Source organism: Sturnira hondurensis, unplaced genomic scaffold (genome assembly GCF_014824575.4).
Source record: "Sturnira hondurensis isolate 20B ecotype Veracruz unplaced genomic scaffold, ASM1482457v3 Scaffold0019216, whole genome shotgun sequence".
Lineage (NCBI taxonomy): Eukaryota > Metazoa > Chordata > Mammalia > Chiroptera > Phyllostomidae > Sturnira > Sturnira hondurensis.
The window spans coordinates 5,338,444-5,362,773 of NW_028091847.1; the positions used below are offsets into that span (position 1 = coordinate 5,338,444).

Sequence of the window (24,330 nt, forward strand, 5' to 3'; positions counted from 1 at the left end):
TAAGAGAACTTTCATGGGAGACGTAGTCCGTAGATAACAGAACAGAATCGTCCATTCTCATTTATCCAAGAAGGCGTGGCCATTTGCACTCCTTCACCTTACCAAATTCTATTTTCAAGAGCTATATGAGGTTCTTTTTATAACTAAGGCTGGAGATATGACATGCCTTTCTCAGTTCCAAACCAGGTCTTACGACACCACACATCAGGCAACTGAGTTTGAATTGGATTATCTTACTGTTACTGAGCAGAACAGCAACAGAAACAGAGCACAGGACAAGTACACATGTGAATGGACAGAGATGAGGAGAAAAGAACACACGGAATAGAGGTGGGAGCCTATCGGTAGCTCAGCAGAGGAAGGTCAGGGAGAAGGAGAGCCCGCCGATGACAGTCCGCCACGCAGGCAAAGGAGGGCTACACGGGGCGTAGAGGTCCCACTGCAGAAAAGAGAATGGGCCTTCCTGAGAACAACTGGTCTCACACATCCTCACTACCCAAGGGTTTCCTTGTAAAACAAAGGCCTTTTCTCACTTATCCATGAAAAAGCAGAAAGACATTTTTCTTCATGGAACTCATAAAAGTTAGTTTCACAAACTAGAATAAAAAGCAGTGTGGTTTTTTTTTCAACCTTAATCACTACAAGAATAGAGCTAATATCTCGTCATTGGTTCACAAGAGGAAAGCCGTGCTGGGGAACTGGCCCCTTAGGCTTCTCGAATGGCAGGGTGTCTCCATCTGTGTTTCGCAGGAAATTGGAAGGGGCTTTTAGAGTGATCTGACTGCACCTGATTTTTGCCACGTGCACAGAATTGAACCTCCACACAAGACTCCACTTTGTCCCACCTTATATCCTTATACCTAGTTCTCCACTCCACACTCTCCAACAGGCCCTGTGCCGCTGTGCTCTTGGTCAAGCATGCTTAGTTTCATTCAGATTCACCACATTAGAAAGAACATCAAATCAACCTAGGTTCGCTGGAGTTTTTGTTTGTTGGTACTTCTTTTTTTTACTTTTTTAAAATAACTTTAGTTACATAAAAGAATATGCCTGTTTCAGATGGCCTTGGTAGTTATAGTTTTAAGTGCTGGATTATTTTATTTAATGGTATTTTGTTCTTTTCAGGGATAGCCTACCATATCTGCCTTATGCTAAGAGTTCTGACAACAAAAGACAACCTTGAGGGAACAGGAATTTATTGTTCGGCGAGGCTACCGCAGCTCCGGAGCCACGGGCCTTTCTGTACACAGCCCGAACCCGGTCAGTCAGGAATCTGCTTCCCATGTGCATGTAACCCACCCCCCTAGAGACGGTTTTACAAAACCAAGTTGATGTGACCCCCACCAGGGCAAAGAGTCACAGAACAATACTAAAAGCAAAAGTCACAATGAAATTCAGACCCACGCACTGCCTCAATTATATTGCTTTCAATGTTGTTCAGCAGTTTTTCTACCACCAATAACACTGAATGAAAACTAACACAATATTGGATCACAGACTATGAAATACCTACAGAGACAGCCTTCTCTCGGGTTCAAGAACTTCTTTCTACTCCCTAACCTCTTTTTCTTCCAAACAACATTGTCTAGCCAGTCTCTGAGTGACGATAAACTCTTGTCAACAGAAATAAATAAATAAATAAATAAATAATCCCCTACGTGTCTTTTATGTTCTAATCAAGTTAACTCCTAAAAGATTAAGACACAGAGAATTTTAAAAGCTAGAGATATAATGCAGGAAGGAGAAATAAAGAATTAAAACTAAGAAGCTAAACTTTTACTTCATGATCAAAAGAAAAACTAGTATCTCCATAAACTTAAGGATTTTCTATCTGCCATACTGGTGAGTACGGCAAAACTTTATTTACCTCGCCAAAACTTCCTAAAAGAGAACAGATGTGCCGAACTTCTGTGCAGTTTATTCCAGACTCAGTATTTAATTAAGATTCCATTTAAGCTGTGTTATATAAAACAATGTGACTGGAGGAATTACAAACTCATAACGAACTCTTTCTCGAAGTGCATTATAACCTGCTGGTACTGAAAGAACAGCAGTCTTTGGTTCAGAAATCTTTAGTTACTGTTTGGAGTATTCTAACACGCTCATTGGCAACAACGTTTCTCCTCATCACTGTGTTTCTGCAATAACTGCAGGGATTAAAGCAACCTTCCCATTTTAATGTCTTTAAACTGTGTTGCTAAATATAGAAAAACGTGGTGATACTGACGACAGAGTCCGTCTAATGCAAACCCCCCCTGAAACCCTCGTCTCTGTCTCTGCCGTTGCCACGGAGCAGCTGCGCCTCACGCAGCTCCACATGAATGAAAACATTTAGATGAGAAACCACCCACTTGGTTTGTCTTCCATGTGACTTTCCTGTAATTATTTTGTAAACTGCTCACACAACAATACATAAAAACATCTGCAAAAACAGGTAATTAATGTGTCAAGCCAAACTAATGCATTTTTATGGTGTCCATGCTTCGTCAACTGTAATTATAACTCTTTTTTAAGCAAATGATGATGTGTTTGCTGCAATGTGCAAGCGGTTATTTGAGATGTTCTGTTTACCGTTCATACAATTTGAATATAAAACCCCGCGGCCACTTCACCCCACACGGCACCACTTTACCCAGCGTTTTGCAAAACCGAGAGTGGTTGGTTCCCTTTCCCAAGCTGTATTTCGTAGTAAGCATTTTTGGCGTGAAACATGAAACTCTCAATGTAAATACTGACACCAAAATAACCAACAATTCAAGAAACATGTCAGCAATGATTCAGCCAGACTTCCCTCCTTCAGTTGTAACTCTGCAGGAAATACAACATGTCAGCCAATCGGCTACAATATGCTAAACCTCCTGCGTATCACACATGTTTAAAAGGTTTGAGGGTTCACTACTGTTTTTAATGTATAATATACATCCCATCTAAACCCACTGGATACATCCATCTTTGATGTGACACCAGCAAATAAAGAACCAAATCGTGCCCCAAATACAGTTTTGGAATGGGGCGCTGAGCTAGGGGTCCCCCAAAATGGAGAAAATCCCACAGCTACAGCTTGGGGAAGGGAGCAGCACAGCAGGGCCATTGAGAATTACTCTGCATATCTCAAGAACTTGGCCAGTGTTTTAGTAACATTAAATAGCTGTGCCTGCCTGGAGCCAGGAAGGTGGGCATGACTCTAACCCGTGATCCAACGTAGCTGTGGGGCTTACTGCACCTGCGCGAGAGCAGGAAGACAGACAGTTCTGCATCACGGGGCCACGCCTGCCCAAACTAATAATAGCAGCCCGGAAAGGCGGAAGAAACGAGTGCTGGCACATGTAACTCAGTGTGGGAGAAGTAGGAAATGGGGTTACAGAGGAAGATCTACACTGGGATTTAAACTCAGGGTAGCCAGGCTCTCTCTCAGCCATGCGGGAGCTCGGACCATGCGGGAGCTTGGACCACGTGGGAAGGAGAGGAGAGCCATGAGAGTCTCTCTCTTTCTCTCTCACTCTCTTCACCATGAGGCTTGGGAGCAGAGAAGGGTGTCTTGGCCACAGGGTTTGAAAGAATACAGAAGGACCCGCCCCCCCACTGACTGACCATGAGGATGCAGTTTTGGATTAAGAGCAGGAGCCTATCTAACCGAGCACAAATGACTGGAAGAAGCCAGAATGCAGACGGGAATCTGCCCAGCTAAGCTACAGACTTCTATTTCTGTTCCTGAGAGACGGTACCTCTGACTGGCTTGGTTTGGCAAGGGGGGCAGAACTGTGTGTTTGTGGGTGTTATTCTGTTCTTAAAGAGAGTGATATTTGGCCCTGGCTGGTGTAAGTCTGTGGATTGAGCATGGCCTGTGAACCAAAGGGTTGCTGGTTCGATTCCCAGTCAGGGCACATGCCTGGGTTGCAGGCCAGGTCCCCAGTAGAGGGCACACGAGAGGCAACCACACACTGATGTTTTTCTCCCTCTCTTTCTCCTTCCCTTCCCCTCTTGTCTAAAAGTAAATAATAAATAAAATCTTTTTTAAAAAAGAGAGAGAGTGAGATTTAATGGCAAATTTCTGCCATTACCCTAAACCTGTATAACTTCTGAATAAATAGTTCCTTTCCTTTTCATAAGACCCTGGCACTGGGAGGCACATTCTCATCAGTGGTGGGCAGTAGACCCCAGGGGTTCTGTTACAGTTTCATAGTTCAGTTTATCCCGCTTGAGTTCTGACTAGATGAAAGATCGTTGTAATTATCATACTATTGTTATATGACATACAGAATGCTAATAATTCTCCTCAAATGGACATCCCTGAAGGTCCAAATGTGATCTCTAAAGTTCTGTCTCCAAAGCTAACAAAATCTACAATTAAGGGAGAATCATAGCCCTATAATATTTTCTAGGGTCCTTTCTCTTTTTAAAAGAGTCAGTTTTTAAAACATCTATGGTGATGACCTTTCATAGAAAGGTAATATAGAAAAACCTTGTAAAAAAAACTTCAAGAAAGCAAGGTTTTCTGTTTATTTATTTTCATAATCCAATCTTTTTAGAGATAGTGCAGAATTAGCCCTTCCAGGTCCAAGTTGATATAACTATTCTGATACAACTATTTCTGAACTGAGCTCCTTCGTTCTTCCCCTGAATATTAGCCACTGTGATCTGCTACAGGTGTCTGATCAGCTACGGGACATCCACAGGTTATCTCTCCATCCCCACCCCGTCCCCAAGAAGAACATGAGAAAAGTCCTGTAGCAAATCAAATGATAGCTTCCCTGAGGCCACACTTGAGCTTTAGATCAGATGCTCGTTTTGGAGAATTTTGGGTTAGGTCTAATCAAAACAGAACAGAGCCCTAGTTCCAAACACGCTGGAGCAGGAAATACATGGCCCAGACAAAGGTTTATTTATTAAAGCTAAAAATCAAACTCAGGATCTGATTAGTAAGAAGTCTCAACCCTGAGATCCACTACTTACAGAGCTACAAATATGAATGTAAAAAGTGCATATAATTCATGCCACTTCAAATGGTTAAATTCTACACATTGTCAAACCTTCGGGACAAATATATTGAAATCCATGTAGAGTACTGAGACACCAGACAGGAGGCATTTTAAACCTATTTGGTATTTTCAAAGCTACCTTGAAACATACTGGCTCTTTACTACACATACTTTAGGATTCAGGTTACCACCTCCTTCAGAAGCCTTCCCTGTAAGCTTCTTCCTCCTGGTCAAGTGTCCATTTATATGTATCTATAGAATCACTCTCATTTGAAAACATTTACAGAGAATGTCCCATGTAACAGACACTATGCCAGAAGGTTCAATAATGAGAAAATGCCTGGCCTTCAAGGACATTACAAGTAAAGAGATATTCATTCAATAAATAACTGCACAAATAATTATTTCGATGTATATATAAGTACTTAAAATAGTGTTCAATGACAACAAAGTTCAGGAAATCTATTGTGGAATGAAGAGAGGTGGAGAAAGACTTCCTTAAGGAAATGTCATTGAAATTCAGACCTGCAAACGAGGAGGAGATACGAACCGAAGCCGCACAGTGAAGCACTCCAGGAGAGCGCAGCTGACATGAAAGCTCTAACATAGGAAAGACCTTGGTGCCTCCCAGGAGGTAAGAGAAGGCCAGTCGGGCTACAGAAGAGTAAGTGGAAAGGAGGGTTCAAGACGAGCCTACAGCGGAAGCACAAGGAAATCATCCACAGGCTTGCAGACTGTAACATCAGTAAGTGTATTGTCAAAACAATGATTTTAATTCAAGAAAGTGACATGATTAGACTCCATTTTCAAAAAATCACTCAGGCTATTGGAAGAGAAAGAATGTATGAGACTCAAGCAAAAACATAAGCAAAAAAAGCAATCATAAAGTTGATACATATAATTGCTTACATATATGCCAGTAATTGAAGGTGGAACTTCCAAAGTGTCATAGAGAGAAGCTCAGCAAAACCTCTCAACAGACAAAACCAGTCAAAATTATCAAAAAGAACCACTCTGGAAACTGACTACAGACACGCAACAAATGGAGAGACATTTATGAAGAAAAGGCACTGAACTGCAGCGGGAGAGGAAAGGGCGTTTTAACTGGAGCTCCCCCTACACGTCCCCTAGCACAAGGCAATCGCGGATCTGGAGATCGACAGCCTTCTGTTCCTGGAGAGAGCTGGTCTGATTCAGGTCTCCACTAAAAAGCTCAGGGCTATTGAATCCAATAGCAATCAATGACAAACAACAGACAAGCCAAAACTTTAACAGAAAAATCTGGGAAACAAGATAGTCACAGTGTGCTCTAATGAGCTCCCACATATTCTTGGGGATCCTGAAAGCTACACACATGGACAAAACAGACCACAGAGGGCTCCAGCTATTCACTCACTCCTAGTGAATGAGAGGTCCTCACGTAGGCAGAGAGTAAAAGCCAACACAGGCCTGTAAACTGCCTGAGTCTGGAATGCCCTGACCCACAGAAACACTATCAGGAAACTGACAGAAGCCTCACTGACTGATGCAGCTTCCGCACAACATCTAAACAATTATTGACCAAGGGGGTGGGTAGAACCTACAGTTGCTATATTAGCTATAATGTCAAATTTTCAACAAAAAAATATGAAACATGAAAAAAAAGAAAAAGCATGCCTCATAAACAGAAAAAAAACAGTCAATAAAAACTGTCTCTAGGGGACTCGTGTAAATCTTAGCAGAAAAATGCTTCAAAACAACTATTATAAATATGTACAAAGAATTAAAAGAAACCATGTTTAAGGAATTTTAAAAAGGACAAAGACAACGGACCATCAAACAGACATTAACAACAAAACACAAAAATTGTAAAATACAACCACACAGAAATTTTGCAGTTAAAAAGTACTCAACAATACATTGAGCCTATAGAAAAAGGAATCAGCAAATCTGGATAGCTGGGTAGAAATTATCCAGTCTGAGTAAAATTAAATAAAAGGGGGTGGGGGGACCAGACTCAGACACATATGCTAACATACACATAACGCAGTCCAACAAGGGGGGCGGAGGGCAGGGCAGGGTTAAGACATAATAGCTGAAAACCTCCCAAATAGGATGAATTTTGATGTACATATCCCAAGTGGTCATCAAATACCAAGGACACAACAAATACCAAAAGGATAAACTCAAAGAGATCCCCACCTAAACACACAATAGCCTAACTGTTAAAAGCCAAAGCAGAGCATTTTAAAAGTAGCAAATGGTAAACATGACTTATCACGTACTAGAAAATCTTAACAAAGTTAACAACTTATGTGTCATCAGAAAAATGAAAACTACAAAGCAGTGGGATGGCACAGTCAAAGCGCTGAGGGGCTGGGGGATAAAGAAAGTCAACAAAGAACCCAACAGCCAGCAAAACCATCTTTTCAAACATAAAGGCAAAACAGGCACCCGCACATAAAAACTGGGAGGCTTTGTTGCAGTAAATCTGCCTTACAAGAAATCTAAATGAAAAAATAAAAGGCCCTGACTGGTGTGGCTCAGTGGGCTGAGCGTCGCCCCACAAACCAAAAGGTCACTGGTTCGATTCCCTGCAGTGCACATGCATAGCTTGTGGGTCTAGTCCAAGATTTTGGGGGTGCAAGAGGCAACCAATCGATATTTCCTTCCCTCTCTTAATCCCTCCCTTCCCCCTTCTCTAAAAATAAATAATATCTTTAAAAATACATATATATATAAGATAGTATATATTTTTCTCATTTTTCTCCCCACTGTTTTAAAAGTGCATTTAAAGAATAATTATAAAACTACACTGTAGGGTTTAAATAAAGATGTAACCTAAATGAAATACTAGCAAAACAGTAATAGAAAGGAAAGGTGGCTGCCCTGAGGCAAAGTTTCTATATATTACGGTAGTTTTACTCTGAAATAAAATGTTTTAAGTTAAAATACTTGTTATTATAATCTTCAGGAAAAAGTATTACGGACACGAGAAACTCATAATTATATAGCCTTAAAAAAGAGAATGATACACTAGAAAAAGTTTCTACTGACTTATCACAAAAGAAGGTAGTAAAAAAATGACAAGGCAAATGGAAAATGGCAGACACGAACCCAAGTATATTATTAAGTATACTAAATCTATGTGAATTAAATGTCAATCAAAAAGCACTGACTGGTACATGACTGTAGAATGTTTCCATCAAATTTGAAATCCTTTCAGGCATTATTTATTCAACAGTTTTGTCTCCCTCTCCCCCTGCCTTTTCAGGGGTTCCCCAATTACACATAAAGAAGTTGTTCTACAGCTTACTGATACTTTAGTCACTTTCACATTATTCTTTAATCTATGTTTCATTCTGAATAATTTCTAATATCCTCTAGTTCACTAAGCCTTTCTTCTACAATATCCAATCTGCCACAAACCCACTGCTTATGTTTCTCATTTCTGACACTGAAGCTTTCATCCCTAGAAGTTCAATTTGGTCTTCTGTAAATCTTCCAGGTTTCTACTTAACTTTTTGAACAAAATAAATACAGTCATAACAAGTTTTAAAGTCCTTGTTTGATAATTCTAGCATCTGTGTCACTTCTGGGTAGGTTTTGATTGACTCACTTTATCATCATTATAGCTCGTATGTTTCCTGCTTCTTTGAATAAATGGGAAATTTTAGTTAGATGCTAGCTATTGTGAACTTTATCTTATTAGGTGTTTGACAGTTTTCTAGTCTTACACATATTACCTAGCTCTGTTCTGGGATACAATTAGGTTTCTTAGAAGCAGTTTGATCCCTTTGAGATGTGCTTCTAAGATGTGTTAGGCTGGGCCCTGGGCAGCTCACCATTATTTCACACAACTGAAGCAAGACTCTTCCTGAGCATTCTGCTCCAAGCCCTGTGACTGAGGCTTTGCACCACTACCTGTTAGGACCAGACACTACTCCCAACCCTGCCTGAGTGCCCAGAATGTTTCTTCTAATCCACTCAGCTCCCTGGCCTGCGGTAGTTTCCTCACACCCCATCCACTGATCAGTACTCTGATGAATGTCCCAGGAGACACTGTGAAAATCTCTGTACTGTCATCTCCTCCTTAGATAAAAACATGAGAGTCAAGCAACAATCCTGCAAGTGCTAACTGCAAACTCTGGCTTTGGTCTTCCTGGACTCTTAGCTGTGTCTCTTCAAATCAGAGATTTTGCCAGGGTCCATCTGATTCCCTTTCCCTGAACCACAAACACACACTGCAAATTCCTATACCACGGGATCATTATATTTTAAGGGACTATCACCAGCTACCTAAATAACTTGCTTCTTGTTGCTTGGGTAAGAATGGGCCTTTTATTAACAGCGCAAGTTGGGATACTGTTTCCCCACCAAGTACAAATCAACTACAACCACAACCCTAATTTGGGGTTCTTTGTTTCCAATCTCTGATTTTATTTGTCCCCATACTCATCATCTTTGTTTTTCTTGTCCCACAGTGCACTTTTCTTTTGTAGGGAGAGGGACTATCAAGGGTCTGGACTAACTCAAGACACCTACTTTGTAACAAGATTCTACTGCTTCTGTGTGCTTTTTCTGACAGCCAATAAAGCAGACGAGCTTTCACTAATCAGAGAATTATTTAATGGCATCTCACATAGTTCTAAAATCAATTTAATCATAAGGACCTAAGATTTTTCTGTAATCAACGAGTACAGAATGATTACTATAGACTGATTACCCTGTAATAACTATCAAAAATAATGCAGAGACTACTAAAGGGTAAGAAAATATCCTACAACATAAAGACAGTCATGTTACAGAAAATACCAGGAAAACCTGAAACACATCTTAGAACACATCAAGCATCCCCATTTCAAGGCTTGGTGTTCAAATAATTAAACAGGTAGAACAGCTTGGCTATGGAGAAAGGCTCAACAATTTTCAAAAACCTGAAATCATTCAGACAAAGCTTTTTGAACTTTGGAATTAAAGTAAGAAATTAACAAAAAGATAACTAGAAAAAACCCAACTGCTGGGAAGTTAAATAGTATATACACCTAAGACACTTGCACCTACATCACTTAGAAGAAAATCCACAGGAGCAGCAGGCAGACTAACGGGCCCCTCGTGATGTCCATGCTCTAACCAAAGAAACTGTGAAAACACTACTTCACTCGGCTAACGCAACTTTACAACTGTGACTAAGGGTGAGAACCCTGAGATGGGGCAATGATCCTGGGTTATCAGGGTGGCCTCAACTAAATCACGAGGGTCCGTAAACTCAGCCCTTCCTCGCTGAAGATCACAGGGGACCTAGTGAAAGAACAGTCAGAGAGAGACAACACTGAGGCTCTGAAGATGGAGGCCATCACATCCCCTGTTCGTGGATGGGTAGCTGTTTTAAATAATTGTTCTTGCTAACTAGGTGCCAAGCTTTTAAAATCATGACATCAAATGTTTGCACCCTCTGCATCTCGGTGTCCCGAGACAAAGCCCAGTGTGAGCAGTCACAACTCAGCTTATAGGCTTGTTCTGAGGATGAAAACAACATTAGGAAAAACCCTTATACAGGGAGAGACACGTAATAAGTAATAAATTATTGTTGTTACTTAAATACTTCATGAACAATTTTATGTCATCCATTTGCCACTCTACATTATAAAAATAATTCCAATAAGCTCACACTGAGAATACAGACCAATCACTTCAGCCACTTGCAGAAATATATAAAGAAGGCAGACATGAAAAGATACGTACCGAAACATGCTTTTCAAAGATTCAAGTTGATTCCTTTGATCAGGACTTTTGGATTATTCAAAATGTGATCAGTTTTTCTTCCTACAAACTGTGGAACCATAATCACAGAATTCTGATCTCTCTGAAACCCATAAAGACCTGAGGACTCAGAAGAGTAGAGGGTACCTTACTTTCAAGAGCCACTTTTAGACTGACAGAATAAGTAAAGCCTCAGGTTCAAAGGGGAATTTGGGGTATGCTTTTTCTCCACCGGATGGGCAAACAGACCGTTGCTGTTGTTTTGCATCTAGTCTCAGCTGTGCAAACACCAGTTAAGTAAGAAAAACTTCCTGCCATCTTTATCAGGTCTATAAACAACCCAGATCAACTCCTTCGGGACGAAAAGTTTAGTTAGGATGACAGTTAGCATTTAGAATACCAAAATTTGCCAACTCGTAAGAATCCTGTATCAAAAGCACTCCTACTTTGCTCTGGAAGATTTCTTTCTCCAGATAATCAGATATCTAGAAATAGTCACTTTATTATAACACATGCCAACCCAAACTAAGGTCACAGTTAACAAATCTTGTAACAGGAGCTAAATGAAAATGACATGTTGGTTACGGCGATGTTTCAGTGACAGCTCTGTCACACTAGAACAAACCTTCCCCAAGGAGACATCTCTTCTGCTCACAAATGTCAAGTCAGCTCACAAGCTAGTGCCCTCCATTTCCCCAAATTAGAGGGTAATGTCAGTTATACTCAACATCACACTCAGTGGTCATGAGTTGAAAGCTTTTCCTCTAAGAACAGGAACAAGTCAAGGATGCCCACTTTTGTAATTTTATCCAACATGATTCTGGAAATCCCAGCCAGAGTAATTAGACAAGAAAAAGAAATAAAAGGCATCCAAGTCAGAAAAGAAGAAATAAAACTGACTATTTGCAGATGACAAAAATATTATACATAGAAAATGCCAGACTCCACAAAAAAACTGTTAAACTGTAAATAATTCAGGATATAAAGTCAATATACAAAAATTAATTTTGTTTCTAGGCACTTACAACAAACTATAAAAAAAGACATTTTTTAAAAGATTTTATTTATTTTTAGACAGATGGGAAAAGAGGGAGAAAGAGAAGGAGAGAAACATCAACGTGTGGCTGCCTCTTGCATGCCCCCTACTGGGGACCTGGGTCACAACTCAGGCATGTGCCTTGACTGGGAATCAAACCAGCAACCCTTTGGTTCACAGGCCAGTGTTCAATCCACTGAGCTGCACCATCCAGGGTAGAAAGAGAAATTTTTTAAAAATCCCACTTACAATTGCACCAAAAACAATAAAATACCTAGGAATAAATTTAACCAAGGAGGTAAAAGATCTGTACACTGAAAACTACAACCATAGATGAAAGAATTGAGACGGAAATAAATGAAAAGATATTCCATACTTAGGCATTAGAATAATTAACATTGTTAAAAATGTACCTACTACCCAAAGTGATGTACAGATTCAATGCAACTGCTATTAAAACTCCAGTGGCATTTCTCTCATTTTTTAAATATTTTATTTATTTATCTTTAGAGGGGAAGGAAAGAGGGAGAGAAACATCAATGTGTGGTTGCCTCTAGTGCATCCCCTGCTGGGAAATGGCCTGCAGGGAACTGGCCTGCAACCCAGGCATGTGCCCCGACTGGGAATTGAACCTCGATCCTCTGGTTGGCAGGCCTGCGCTCAATCCACTGAGCTAACCAGCCAAGGCTGGCATTTCTCACAGAAGTAGAGAAAACAAGCCTAAAATCTGTAAGGAACTACACAAGACATCAAACAGCCAAAGCAATCTTGAGAAAGAACAACAAAGCTATAGGTATCTAATTTCTTAATTCAAAATATATTACAAGGCTATCAAAAGTATCAATAGTAATCAAAAGTGTACTATTTACATAAAACCAGACACACCAGTAAATGGAACAAAACAGAAAGCTGAGAAATAAACCCACATATATATGCTTAATTAATTTATGACAAAGAAGGCAAGAAGGATAAAGAACAGCCTCTTCAATAATGGTGCTGGGAAAAATGAACAGTCACATGCAAAAGAATGACACTACACCCCTACCTGACTCCATACACAAAAATCAACTCAAAATGGATTACAGATTTGAACATAAGACCTGAGACCACAAACATTCAGAAGAAAATACAGGAGTGTAAGCTCCTTGACATCAGTGTTGGTGATGATTTTTTAGATTTCATACCAAAAGCAAAAGCAACAAAAGGAAAAACGAATGTGAATCTATCAAAGTAAAAAGCTCTACACAGCAAAGGAAACAATCAACAAAATGAAAACAGAACCTACCAAATGGATGAAAACCTTTGCAAATCATGTCTCAGATAAGAGGCTAATATCCAAAAAATATAAAGAACTCATAAAACGTAATAGCACAGAAACAAGTATTCTGATTAATAAAATGGGCAGAGGAACAGAACAGACATTTTCCTAAAGAAGACATACAAATAACCAACAGGTACATGAAAAGGTATTGAACATCACTAATCAACAGGGAAATCCAAATCAAAACCACAGTGAGATATCACACCAGTTAGAATGACTATCAACAAAAAGTCTATCGGTAACAAGTACTCGAAAGGATGTGGAGAAAAGGGAACTCTCGTGCATTATTGGAAATGTAAATTGGTGCAGCCACTATGGAAAACAGTATAGCAGTGCCTCCAAAAAATGAAACAGAACTACACCATAAAGTATGATCCAGCAATTACGCTGCTAGGTATATATCCAAAGGAAATGACATCACTATCTTCAGGAGATATCTACACTGCCACATTTAATGCAGCATAATTTACAATAGCCAAAGAACAACCTACATGTCCATCCACAGATAAATGAGTAAAGAAAATATATACACACACATAATGGGATATTACTCAACCATAAATATTAAGGAAATTCCGTCATTTGCAACAGCATAGGTAGACCTTGGGAGCATTATGCTAAGTGAAATAAGTCACACAAAGATAAATACTGTATGATTTCACTTATACATCTAAAAATAACAAAACTCACAAACAGAAAAGACAGTGGTGGTTGCCAGCAACAGGGGGTGGAGGGTAGGTGAAATGAGTGAAATTGGTCAAAATGTACATAATTCGATGTATAAGATCAATTAATTCTGGGGATGTACTGTGCAACATGGTGACTATAGTTACAATACTGTATTGTATACTTGAAAGCTGCTAAGACTTCCAGTCAAGATGGTGGCATTGGTAAACACAGCTCCTTACACGAACACATCAAAATTACAACTAAAATACAAAACAACCATCACTCAGAACCATTAGAAATCGAGTTGATGGAAGTCTCACAATTACGGAAACAAAGAAACCACATCCATCTAGGCTGGTAGGAGAAGCAGAACAGGCTGGTCCCACATCTACATGTGGTGGATAAAAACTCAGGAGGGATATCTTGGGAGCAAGGAGTCCTGGGCCCACACCAGGCCCCCCGGCCCAGGGCTGCAAGACAGGAAGATAAGACCCATAACCTCTGGCGGGGGATCCAGTCAATGAAGAAATGTCTAGAGTTCCAAGCAGTTCCTCTTAAAGAACCCACACACGGACTTACTCAGACTCACTTTCTCTGAGCTCCAGCACTAGGGTAGCAGCTTAAAAGGTATCACTGGCACACAGGGAGGAACTGAAGTGTCTGGCATCAAAGCAAGAGCTGAGGGACGGCTTTCTCCCAGACAGAAAGGTGGGCAGACGACAATGTACCTTTTCTGAACCCTCCTCCCACAGACCTGGCAGGTGGTACCATCAACCTGGCTAACAATGTTTGCCCCACCCTGATGAATCCCTGGGACTCAGTGCCAACCAACTTACAGGCCACCCATGCTGCTTTTCCATGTGAATGGCTGCTCTTGGCTCATGATTCACTATTTCCTAAATCCTCTCAAACAAGCAAGAGCCAGCCTCACTGAGCCCCCGTGACTATACCTCTTGCTAAGTGGCCCCAGAACCTGCACTAGCAGCAGCCAGCCGAGATTCACAGCTTGGCTTCTCCTGGGAACCTCCAAGCCCGGCGCAAGTAGCAGCCATCTCAGATTGCGTTATAGCTCAGGAAGGGTGGCCCCAGGCAAAAGACAGGTGATGGCTGACCTTGGCCTACACCACCTGGGAAACCCCAGTCCCTGCGCACCCAGTGGACAGCTACAGACCATGCAGGAACACCACCACCCTGCTCCCATACAGCTGATCCTCCACGGTGAGTAGAGATTGGTGGTCAGTGGTCATAGCCACTGACTGGAGCTGACTGGCCTGGAGCTGACTGGCCTCAGTAAGTCCCTCCCATTGATCTGCCAACAGCAACCAAGGCTAAATTACAAGAGGAGGGTGTACACAGCCCCAGTGGATGTACCTTGAGTATCCAACTTGGGTGATAGGGGAGGCTGTGCCACTGGACCCTACAGGTCACCTACTACATCCGGCCGTGCCACCAAGACACAGTCAAAGCAGCTCTACCTAACACACAGAAACAAGCAGACGGAGGTTGCCAAAGTGAATAGACAGAAAAAGATGACCCAAATGAAAGAACAGATCAAAGCTCCAGAAAAAGAGCTAAACAAAATGGAGATAAGCAATCTATCAGATGCCAAGGTCAAAACATTGGTTATAAGGATGCTCAAGGAACTTAGTGAGATCCTCAACAGCATAACAAAGGCCCAGTCAGAAACAAAGATACACTAATTGAAATAAAGAACACTTTACAGGAAAACAACAATAGAGTGGATGAGGCTGAGAATCAATTCAATGATGTGGAACATAGGAAGCAAGACACAGCCAGTCAGAACAAGAAGAAGAAAAAGGAACCCCCCAAAATGAGGATAGTACAAGCATCCTCTGGGACAACATCAAGAGGTCCAACATTCTCATCACAGGGGTGCCAGAAGGAAAAGAGAAACACAGCAAGTAATTGGAAATCTATTTGAACAATAATAAAAGAAAATTTCCCTAAGTTGGTGAAGGAAATAGACATGCAAGTCCAGGAAGCAGAGAGAGTCCCAAACAATTTGGATGCAAAGAGGCCCACTCCAAGACACAATGAAATGGAAATTAAAATACATACAATTAAAATGCCAAAGGTTAAAGATAAAGAGAGAATCTTAAAAACAGCAAGAGAAAAGCAGTTAGTTACCTACAGGAGAGTTCCCATAAGACTGTCAGCTGATTTCTCCAAACAAACTTTGCAGGATAGAGGGATTAGCAAGAAATATTCAAAGTCATGAAAAGCAAGGACCTACAGCCAAGACTGCTCTACCCAGCAAAGATACCATTTAGAATCAGAGGCAGAAAAAGAGCTTCCCAGACAAAAAATTAAACCCAATCATTATTATAAGAAATGTTAAAAAATTAAGAAAAAGAAGATGATCAAAACTATGAACCATAAAATGGCAATATATACACATCTACCAACTAAGCGATAGAATATATACACATCTACCAACAGAGATAGAATCATGGACATGGAGAGCGTTTTCATGGCTGCTAGGTGGGAGGGGTATGGGGGATTGGGTGATGAGGTGAGGGGATTAAGAAGTATAAAGAGGTAGTTGCGGTACAAGAAATGAAGTAGCCAAAATACCTAAGTATGACCCATGGGCGTGAACAATGATGTGGGGTTTGTCTGAGGGAGTGGGGGTGTCAGAAGCAGGGGAGCAAAGGGGAAAAATCAGGACAACTGTAAGAGCATAACCCACAAAACATAATTTTTTAAAAAAGGAAAATAGAAAGTTGCTAAGAAAGTAGATCTTTGCCCTGGCTGCTGTGGGTCAGTGGACTGGGCACTAGCCAGCAAACCAAAAAGCCGCTGGTTCAATCCCTAGTTGGGGCACATGCCTGGGTTGCAGGCCAAGCCCCCAGTCGCAGGCATGCAAAAGGCAACCGATCAACGGTTCTTTCACACAATGATGTTTCAGTCCCTCTCCTTCTCCCTCCTTCCCCCTCTCTAAAAATACATAAATAAAATCTTTTCAAAAATTAAGAATTAAAGTAATGTTACTATAAACTCAGCAATTATTTTTGAAAAAACTGATATTAAAAGTTCTCACAGAAAAAAATTATAACTATGTGAGGTGATGGATGCTAACTAAACTTAATGTCAGTGTAAGATTTCACAATATATACATTTATCAAATCATTACATTATATAGCTTTACTTTGATACTATATGTCAATTATGTCAATTGAACTGAACAAAAGTTTCTTTTTAATAATGTGCATGTGTTTGTTCGGAGCAGACTGATACTTTTAAATATAATCCACAGACCAGATGCACTGCCCTGACATTGCATCTGACACACAGTTAAATGTGCAACACAACCATGTTACTTTACATTGCCTTTAAAAATCAGAATTCTGTGATTAAGGTTCCACAGTTTGTAGGAAGAAAAACTGATCACATTTTGAATAATAATGAAAGGCTACAAGCAATTAGTCTACTATAATTTTTTGGATTTGATGCCACATTAACATCAAAAAACAATACAGGGCAATAATGGATATTGTGGTTTCAGAAAAAAGAGGTACATATTAAATAGAAAAAATATGCTCAGTGCTGGCCTGCGTGGTTTGGTTGGTTGGAGCACTGTCTTGTGGACCGAAAAGGTCACAGGTTCAATTCCTGGTCAGGGCAGAAGCCTAGGTTGCTGTTCGATCCCCGGGGCACGTATAAGGGGCAACAGATCAACATTTCTCTCTCACGTTGATGTCTCTCCCTCTCCCCACCCCCTCTGCCTCCCATCTGTCTGAAATCAATGAAAAAAAATCCTCCAACGACCATTAAAAAAAATGGTTAAATGATAGCATTCCTTAAGATAGAGGTCTAGTAGGTTTGGTATCAAGATCTATTGGGGAAATAACTCACCACCATAATCACAAAGTAACTAAGTGATATATTTCTATTTGCTGATATGCATCCATAATGCTCACTTTAAAGCAAAGATTTTTATTTTTCTGGTGCCATCAAGTGGTAACATTATGAAGTGTTCTGGGGTTAAATGTAAATGACTTTAGACAAAAGAATCGCACTGATGTGTTTTATCTATGTCAATTAAACACTAGTGATGTTTTAGCACAAAAAGTTATCTAAAGAGGAAAGGAAAAAATATCAGAGCGGATTGTTTGCCACTCATTCCTATTTTAAACCCCCAACCCAAAGCAAGAGTTAAGACAAAGAAGAAAAATAAGTAGATCTTTAAGACCAGAATGCTCCACTAGCAAACAAAAAACCCCAACAGAGCCCTGCCTGGTGTGGCTCAGTGGACTGAGTGCTGGCCTGCAAACCAAAGGGTGGCTGGTTCGATTCCCAGTCAGGGCACATGCCTGGGTGATGGAGCAGGTTCCCAGTAGGGGGCACGCGTGAGAGGAAATCACACATTGATGATTCTCTCCCTCTCCTTTCCTTCCCTTCTCTCGGTAAATAAATAAAATATATATATTTAAATCCAACAGATTATGAAACTATTTGAAAAACAAGTCTGTACCCAAATGATATCTATTGTACTATCAGTCAAACCGAGAGAAATGCTCCTTTCTGAAACTCCATTAACATGGCTGTAAAATAACTATTTTTAAGTCAGAATGCCACCAGGACAAAGAGACGGAGAGGAGAGATCGCAGCAACAGAACTGCAGGTGACAAGTGGCTACGGACTTGGGGGACCTGCAGCTGCCGGACACACGTGGCACGCAGTACCTCCCCGAGTTCAGGAACTGGTGGCACTAGGCAGCTGCGAACATGAAAGGAAAGGATTAAAAATAACAGACGTAGTTAAAATCGGTCACAAAGCAGTGAGCATGCCGCTACACACACTTCGCCTTCCACGCCATACAGCCAAGTACTCATCTTCCCAGCACATGAGAAGAACCAAAGTTTAGACCCCAGAAAGTGAACAAACTCTCCGGATCACGGGACGCCAGGCACGGTGAGGGGAGGACTGAAAAAGCGTTACTAACATAGGGTATTGTGGTAATCTGAGTGACACTAACATGTCAAAGACCACCAAAAAAAAAAAAAAACAAGGAAAATGGTAATTTTCTAGAAAGAAAACCATGGGAGGAAGGTCTCATCGACCTTCAATTTGTGTGTCCAGTCATGACACCGACTGCAACATGCTTCTCTCTGCTTCCACAAAGAAAAGGCAAATAATTAAACAGAAACTGATGCTAAAATACAGGTTAAGTTCTTTACTGACTTCAGCAACATTTAACTCCACATGCCCCATTTCACCCCCATTCATTAGCTGAGAGTTTGCTGCAACTAACCAACACAGAACAAAACAGTAGGCAGATCCGAAAACCTTTTACACTCTTAGTTAAAAGCCCCTTTCACCTTGTCTACTCAGGCCACTGCGCGTTAATGCTCTAAAGAATCTCTCTGTCCACACTCCTGAGAGAGGTGAAGGCTGGTGAACACTGACCATGTCAGGGAAAAAAAGGATTATTCGTAACAGAGACTAGAGACTTGATTTTTTAAACCCTGTTTTGTTCATTAATTGGTCAAAGCATGTAGTTCAGTATATCTGATACCACTGTGTAACCAGAGGTATACACCCATATACAGGTCACTTAATCTTTCGTTATTTATCATTTCAGTCTGTTTTTATGTAGGACTGGAACATAAAATACACTAGTATGTATACACTTTTTTCCAGATACCAACATAAGAAACATATTAACACAGATGAAACCGTACCTTGAACACCTTCTAGGAGTAAATCGACTCCCTTCCTATAAAAATCAGAAGCAGCTTCATAGTCATCTTCTTCTTCCTTTTTTAAAGCCAGCTTTATTAATTCTCCTGCTTTCTCCAAATAATCTCTCTTGCCAAGCCTGGACTTTAAACTGCCAGGAAAGAGGCTACGATTTTCCCGTTCTTCTTCTGTTTTGTTCGGTTCGCTGTCAGAAGCAACAGCCCCTAGTGTTGAAGGATCCGAAGAAAGACTGTGACCCAAAGTCCTAACAGGAGAACTCTGACTGGAAGCCATTCCATCATCCAACTCAGCAGGAGAATCCACATCGACAGTGAGAGACACCAGGTCGCTGTCACTGGAGAAGCCTGGAAACGTGATCACGACAGCAAACATATTAAGTTGAGAATCAGCCAAAAGAACACAAATCATGCTGACCTTTCATTTTTTCATTCTACCCAAGTCAATCGGGAAGGCTGTAACTCCCTATGGAGGGCAGTGTCTAGCAAAATGACTCCGCGCAGCCCATTCATCTCTGCCCTGCCCTTCAGTAACTCTGCAAGACCACCTCCTTGCCCTAACTACCAAACTAAAACTGAAGACAAGTCATTATCTAGCCTTGGGGTCAAAAAGAGCCTTTACCACAAGATCTTGTAAACTATGTTCAGAAAGCTGATGCTTGTACACACAGCTGCTGTGAACAGTATCATAAGAAAGGGAAAAGGGTAAGGGCTTTAGAGTTAAGTTGAAAAAAAAGTTCTTGAAACCCAGCTCTTAAAACGTGTTGTATGACCAACAGTGAGTTACTTAATGGTATTACTTACTATGCAGGGCATTAAATGAGGAACAGAGTTACAGTGGATGAAGCCCTAATAGACTATCACTAAATTATATCTATTATAGCAATTACATAATAATTATTTAACTATTAGATGACATACAGTCAGAGGTGCGCTTTCAGGTCACCGTCCACATCTGGAAAATGTATGCCATTTGGTTTTTTTTTTTTCTTTTTAAAGAACTGAATTTTTAAATTTTTTTTTTTTGTTTCAGCCTCTTCCACAGCTTTTGGAGATAGTTTTGGCCTGTATTCATATATTATTTTTCTGACATAAAATCAATAATAGGTGCTATTGAAATTCGTAGCAATGAAAATGACTTCTCCCATTTCATAGAACTGAGTTCGTGGTAAATGAGCATGATCTACAATAATAGTTGTTACTCTTTGGGGTCTAAAAGCCTCCCTGCCCATGGCTGAGGGCCTCAGAGATTCTATTATGTGGATTGTATCTGTAAATACTTACCAATCTTGATATTTAGAAAGTAGACTGAACATTTTTTGATTAAACATTAAAGCCCATCACATAACTTTATTTTAACATAATTTTTATTTTAAAAAAGTGTATTTTCCAAAACACAAAATAGTCAGAAAAGTGGCACTGTGTTACATTTCTACAGCTCTTACTAACAGAAGACGGCTGCATTCTCCTATCTGTTCTGTGCTCTGTTGTCAGATGTTCTCGTTGGAAGATAAAATGTTACACAGAGATGCAACCGAAAACAGCAGTCTTCATAAATATTAGTAGTCTTTTTAATATTGCTCTTTGATAATACACCAAAACTTGAGTGGTTGCTTCTTAAAGCTTAGCTGCCGTATAGAACATAAATTCCTGTCAGTGAAATTTCTGTTGCTACTACACTCAAATCCATCGATCGGTCTGTCTTACACACTGAATGGACCTTTTTATCCATCATGAGTCCTGAATTTGCACATTGGTCCTTTGGAATATACTGGTCCCCAGAGTTACACACATCTTCCAAATGGTGACAATTCCCATATAACAATGTCATCTCCAAGACCACATTTGTTACTATCACCATCAATTTCACCAGAAAATTCTTTAAATATCAAAAAACTGTCAAGCTCTAAAGGAGAAGACACAAGTTCTCCAAAATTCTAATCTTGGGTTGCAAACTTGAATTTTATCGGCAGTAACAAATACAGTCAGTTGTTTTCCTTCAAATGTCAGCTCACTTCATTTACTTTTGAAAAAATATTTGCCAGACTTCCACTGAAGATGGCAGCACAGGCAGACACAGCTCACCTCTTCAAACAACCACACCAAAATGACAACCACCACTCAGAACCATCAGAAATCGAGTTGAATAAAGTCTGACCACTACAGAATTAAAGAAACCACATCCATCAGGACAGGTAGGAGGGGCACAGACTTAGAACAGGCTGGTCCCACACCCACATGTGGTGGAAAAAATTCAGGAGGGGTATCTTGGGAGACGATTCCCAGCTCAGGATTCCAGTGCCAGAATTTTAAATTCCCACAACTTTTGGCTGCAAAAACCAGCAGGGAATGAGTTAGTGGAAGAAACTTCTGGAGCCCCAAGCAGTTCTTCTTAAAGAACCCACACACGGACTCACCTACTCAGACTCACTCCCTGAGCCCCAGCACCAGGGTAGCAGCTTGAAAGGCACCAGTGTCAAACTGGGAGAAACTGGAGTGTCTGGCATCATCTGGTGTCAAGGTGAACCCTTGTCTCTTCTCTAAACTGTCCCCCCACAAAGCCACAGAGCCAGCAAGTTGAGATTCCATTAGCCAGGCTAACACTGTTTGATCCATCTTGAAGATCCCCAGAGACTCCGCCCCACCCAACGTACAGCCCCAACCAAGCTGTTCTTCCATGCGAATGGCTGGTCTTGACTCCTGCTTCACAACTTTCTAAATCCTCTCAAACAAGCAACACCCGGCCTCAGTGAGCCCCAGGCCCAGCACTAGCAGCAGCAGCCTGGATTCACAGCTTGGCTTCTCCAAGCCCAGCACAACGAGCAGCCATCTCAGATTGCTTTATAGCTCAGGAAGGGTAACCACAAAACACAAGTGGGAGCTAACCGGGGCCTCACCACTGGGGAAAGTCTAGGGCCCAGTGACTAGCTACAGGCCATGTCAAAGCACCACCACACTACCCCTGCACAGCTGATTCTGCACAGAGGGCTGAGGGTGGTGGCAGTGGTCACAGCCAATCCTTGCAGCTGACTGGCCTAGGTAAGTCCCTCCCACTGATCTGCCAACAGCAACCAAGGCTCAACTATAAGAGGAGGACATACTCAGCCCACATGAAGGGTGTACCTCAAGCACCCAGCCTGGGTGATAGGGGAGGCTGTGCCACTGGACCCTACAGGGCACCTACTACATTAGACCACATTACCAAAACACAGAGTCAAAGCAACTCTACCTGATACACAGAAATAAATACAGAGAGGCTGCCAAAATAAGAAGACAAAGAAACATGGCCCAAATAAAAGAAGAGATCAAAGCTCCAGAAAAAGAGCTAAACAAAATGGACATAAGCAATCTATCAGATGCAGAAGTCAACACACTGGTTGTCAGGGTGTTCGAGGAACCGAGTGAGATCCTCAGCAGCATAACAAAGACCCAGTCAGAAACAAAGATACACTAATTGAAATAAAGAACACTTTACAGGAAAACAACAGTACAGTGGATGAAGTTTGAGAATCGAATTAATGATCTGAACATAAGGAATCAAAAAACAACCAATCAGAACAATGAGAAGAAAAAAGAATCCAAAAGAATGAGGGTAGTACAAGTAGCCTCTGGGACAACTTCAAGAGAGTCAACATTCTCATCATAGGGGTGCCGGAAGGAAAAGAAGAACAGCAAGAAATTGGAAATCTATCTGAAAAATAATAAAAGAAAACTTCCTTAATTTGGTGAAGGAAATAAACATGCAAGTCCAAGAAACACAGAGAGTCCCAAAGAAGATGGATGCAAAAAGGCCCACTCCAAGACACATGACAATTAAAATGCCAAAGGTTAAAGATAAAGAGAGAATCTTAAAAGTAGCTAGAAAAAAGAAGTTAGTTACCCACAGGGGAGTTCCCATAAGACTGTCAGCTGATTTCTCAAAAGAAACTTTGCAGGCTAGAAGGGATTAGCAAGAAATATTCCAAATCAAGAAAAGCAAGGACCTACAGCCAAGATTGCTCTACCCAGCAAAGCTGTAAGTTAGAATCGAAGGGCAGATAAAGAGCTTCCCAGACAAGAAAAACTAAAGGAGTTCATCATCACCAAACCATTACTGTATGAAATGCTAAAGGGTCTTATTTAGGAAGAAGATCAAAACTATGAACAATAAAATGGCAAAAATACATATCTATCAACAATTAAATATAAAAAACTAAGCAAACAAGAATACAGACAGAATCATGGGTAAGGAAAGCATCTTGATGGCTGTCGGATGGGAGAGGGTTGTGAGGAAATGGGTGAAGAAGTGGGAGAGTTACAAAGTACAAATAGGTAGTTACAGAACAGCCATGGGGATGCAAAGTACAGTAGAGGAAATGGAGTAGCCAGAGAACTTACATGCATGTCCAACAGACAGAACAATGGTGGGGGGATTGCCTTCAAGCTGCATCACCCTTGAAGACCGACTGCCAGGTTTCTCAGAAAACTCAGTACGTTAAGAAAGCAATTATTTCCTCAGTGACTCAAAATTAAAGGTGAATTGGACTGTATTATTCTAGACCGGGGACCGGCTAACTTTTCTGAGGGCCAGAGAGTAAACATCTGAGGCTTTGGGGGCCGTCTTTCACGACTGACGACCACTGCCGTGAGAGCAAGAAAGCCGCCAGAGACAATACAGGAATGACCACGCACGGCTGGGTTCCAATAACACTCCGTGGGTGTGGAAATGCGAATTCCACGTAATTTGCACATGTCACAAAATAATACTCTTTTGAATTTTGTCGACATTTAAAACATAAAAACCATTCTTAGCTTTTAGGTCACAGAAAAACAGATGACCGGCGAGACTTGTCCTACAGGCTATGGTCAGTCAACCCCTATTAC

At 40.9% G+C, this 24,330-nt stretch overlaps 1 protein-coding gene across 3 annotated transcripts in view; it reads right to left on the reverse strand.

Annotated features, from left to right (window-relative positions):
• Window positions 1–24,330, reverse strand: part of RPS6KC1 (ribosomal protein S6 kinase C1) — a 159,746-nt gene that overhangs the window by 79,973 nt on the left and 55,443 nt on the right. For all 3 annotated transcript variants that reach the window (XM_037027665.1, XM_037027663.1, XM_037027664.1), the window contains one exon: window positions 19,453–19,815. In XM_037027665.1, the coding sequence (XP_036883560.1) occupies window positions 19,453–19,815 (363 nt within the window). The remainder of the gene's footprint in view (window positions 1–19,452; window positions 19,816–24,330) is intronic.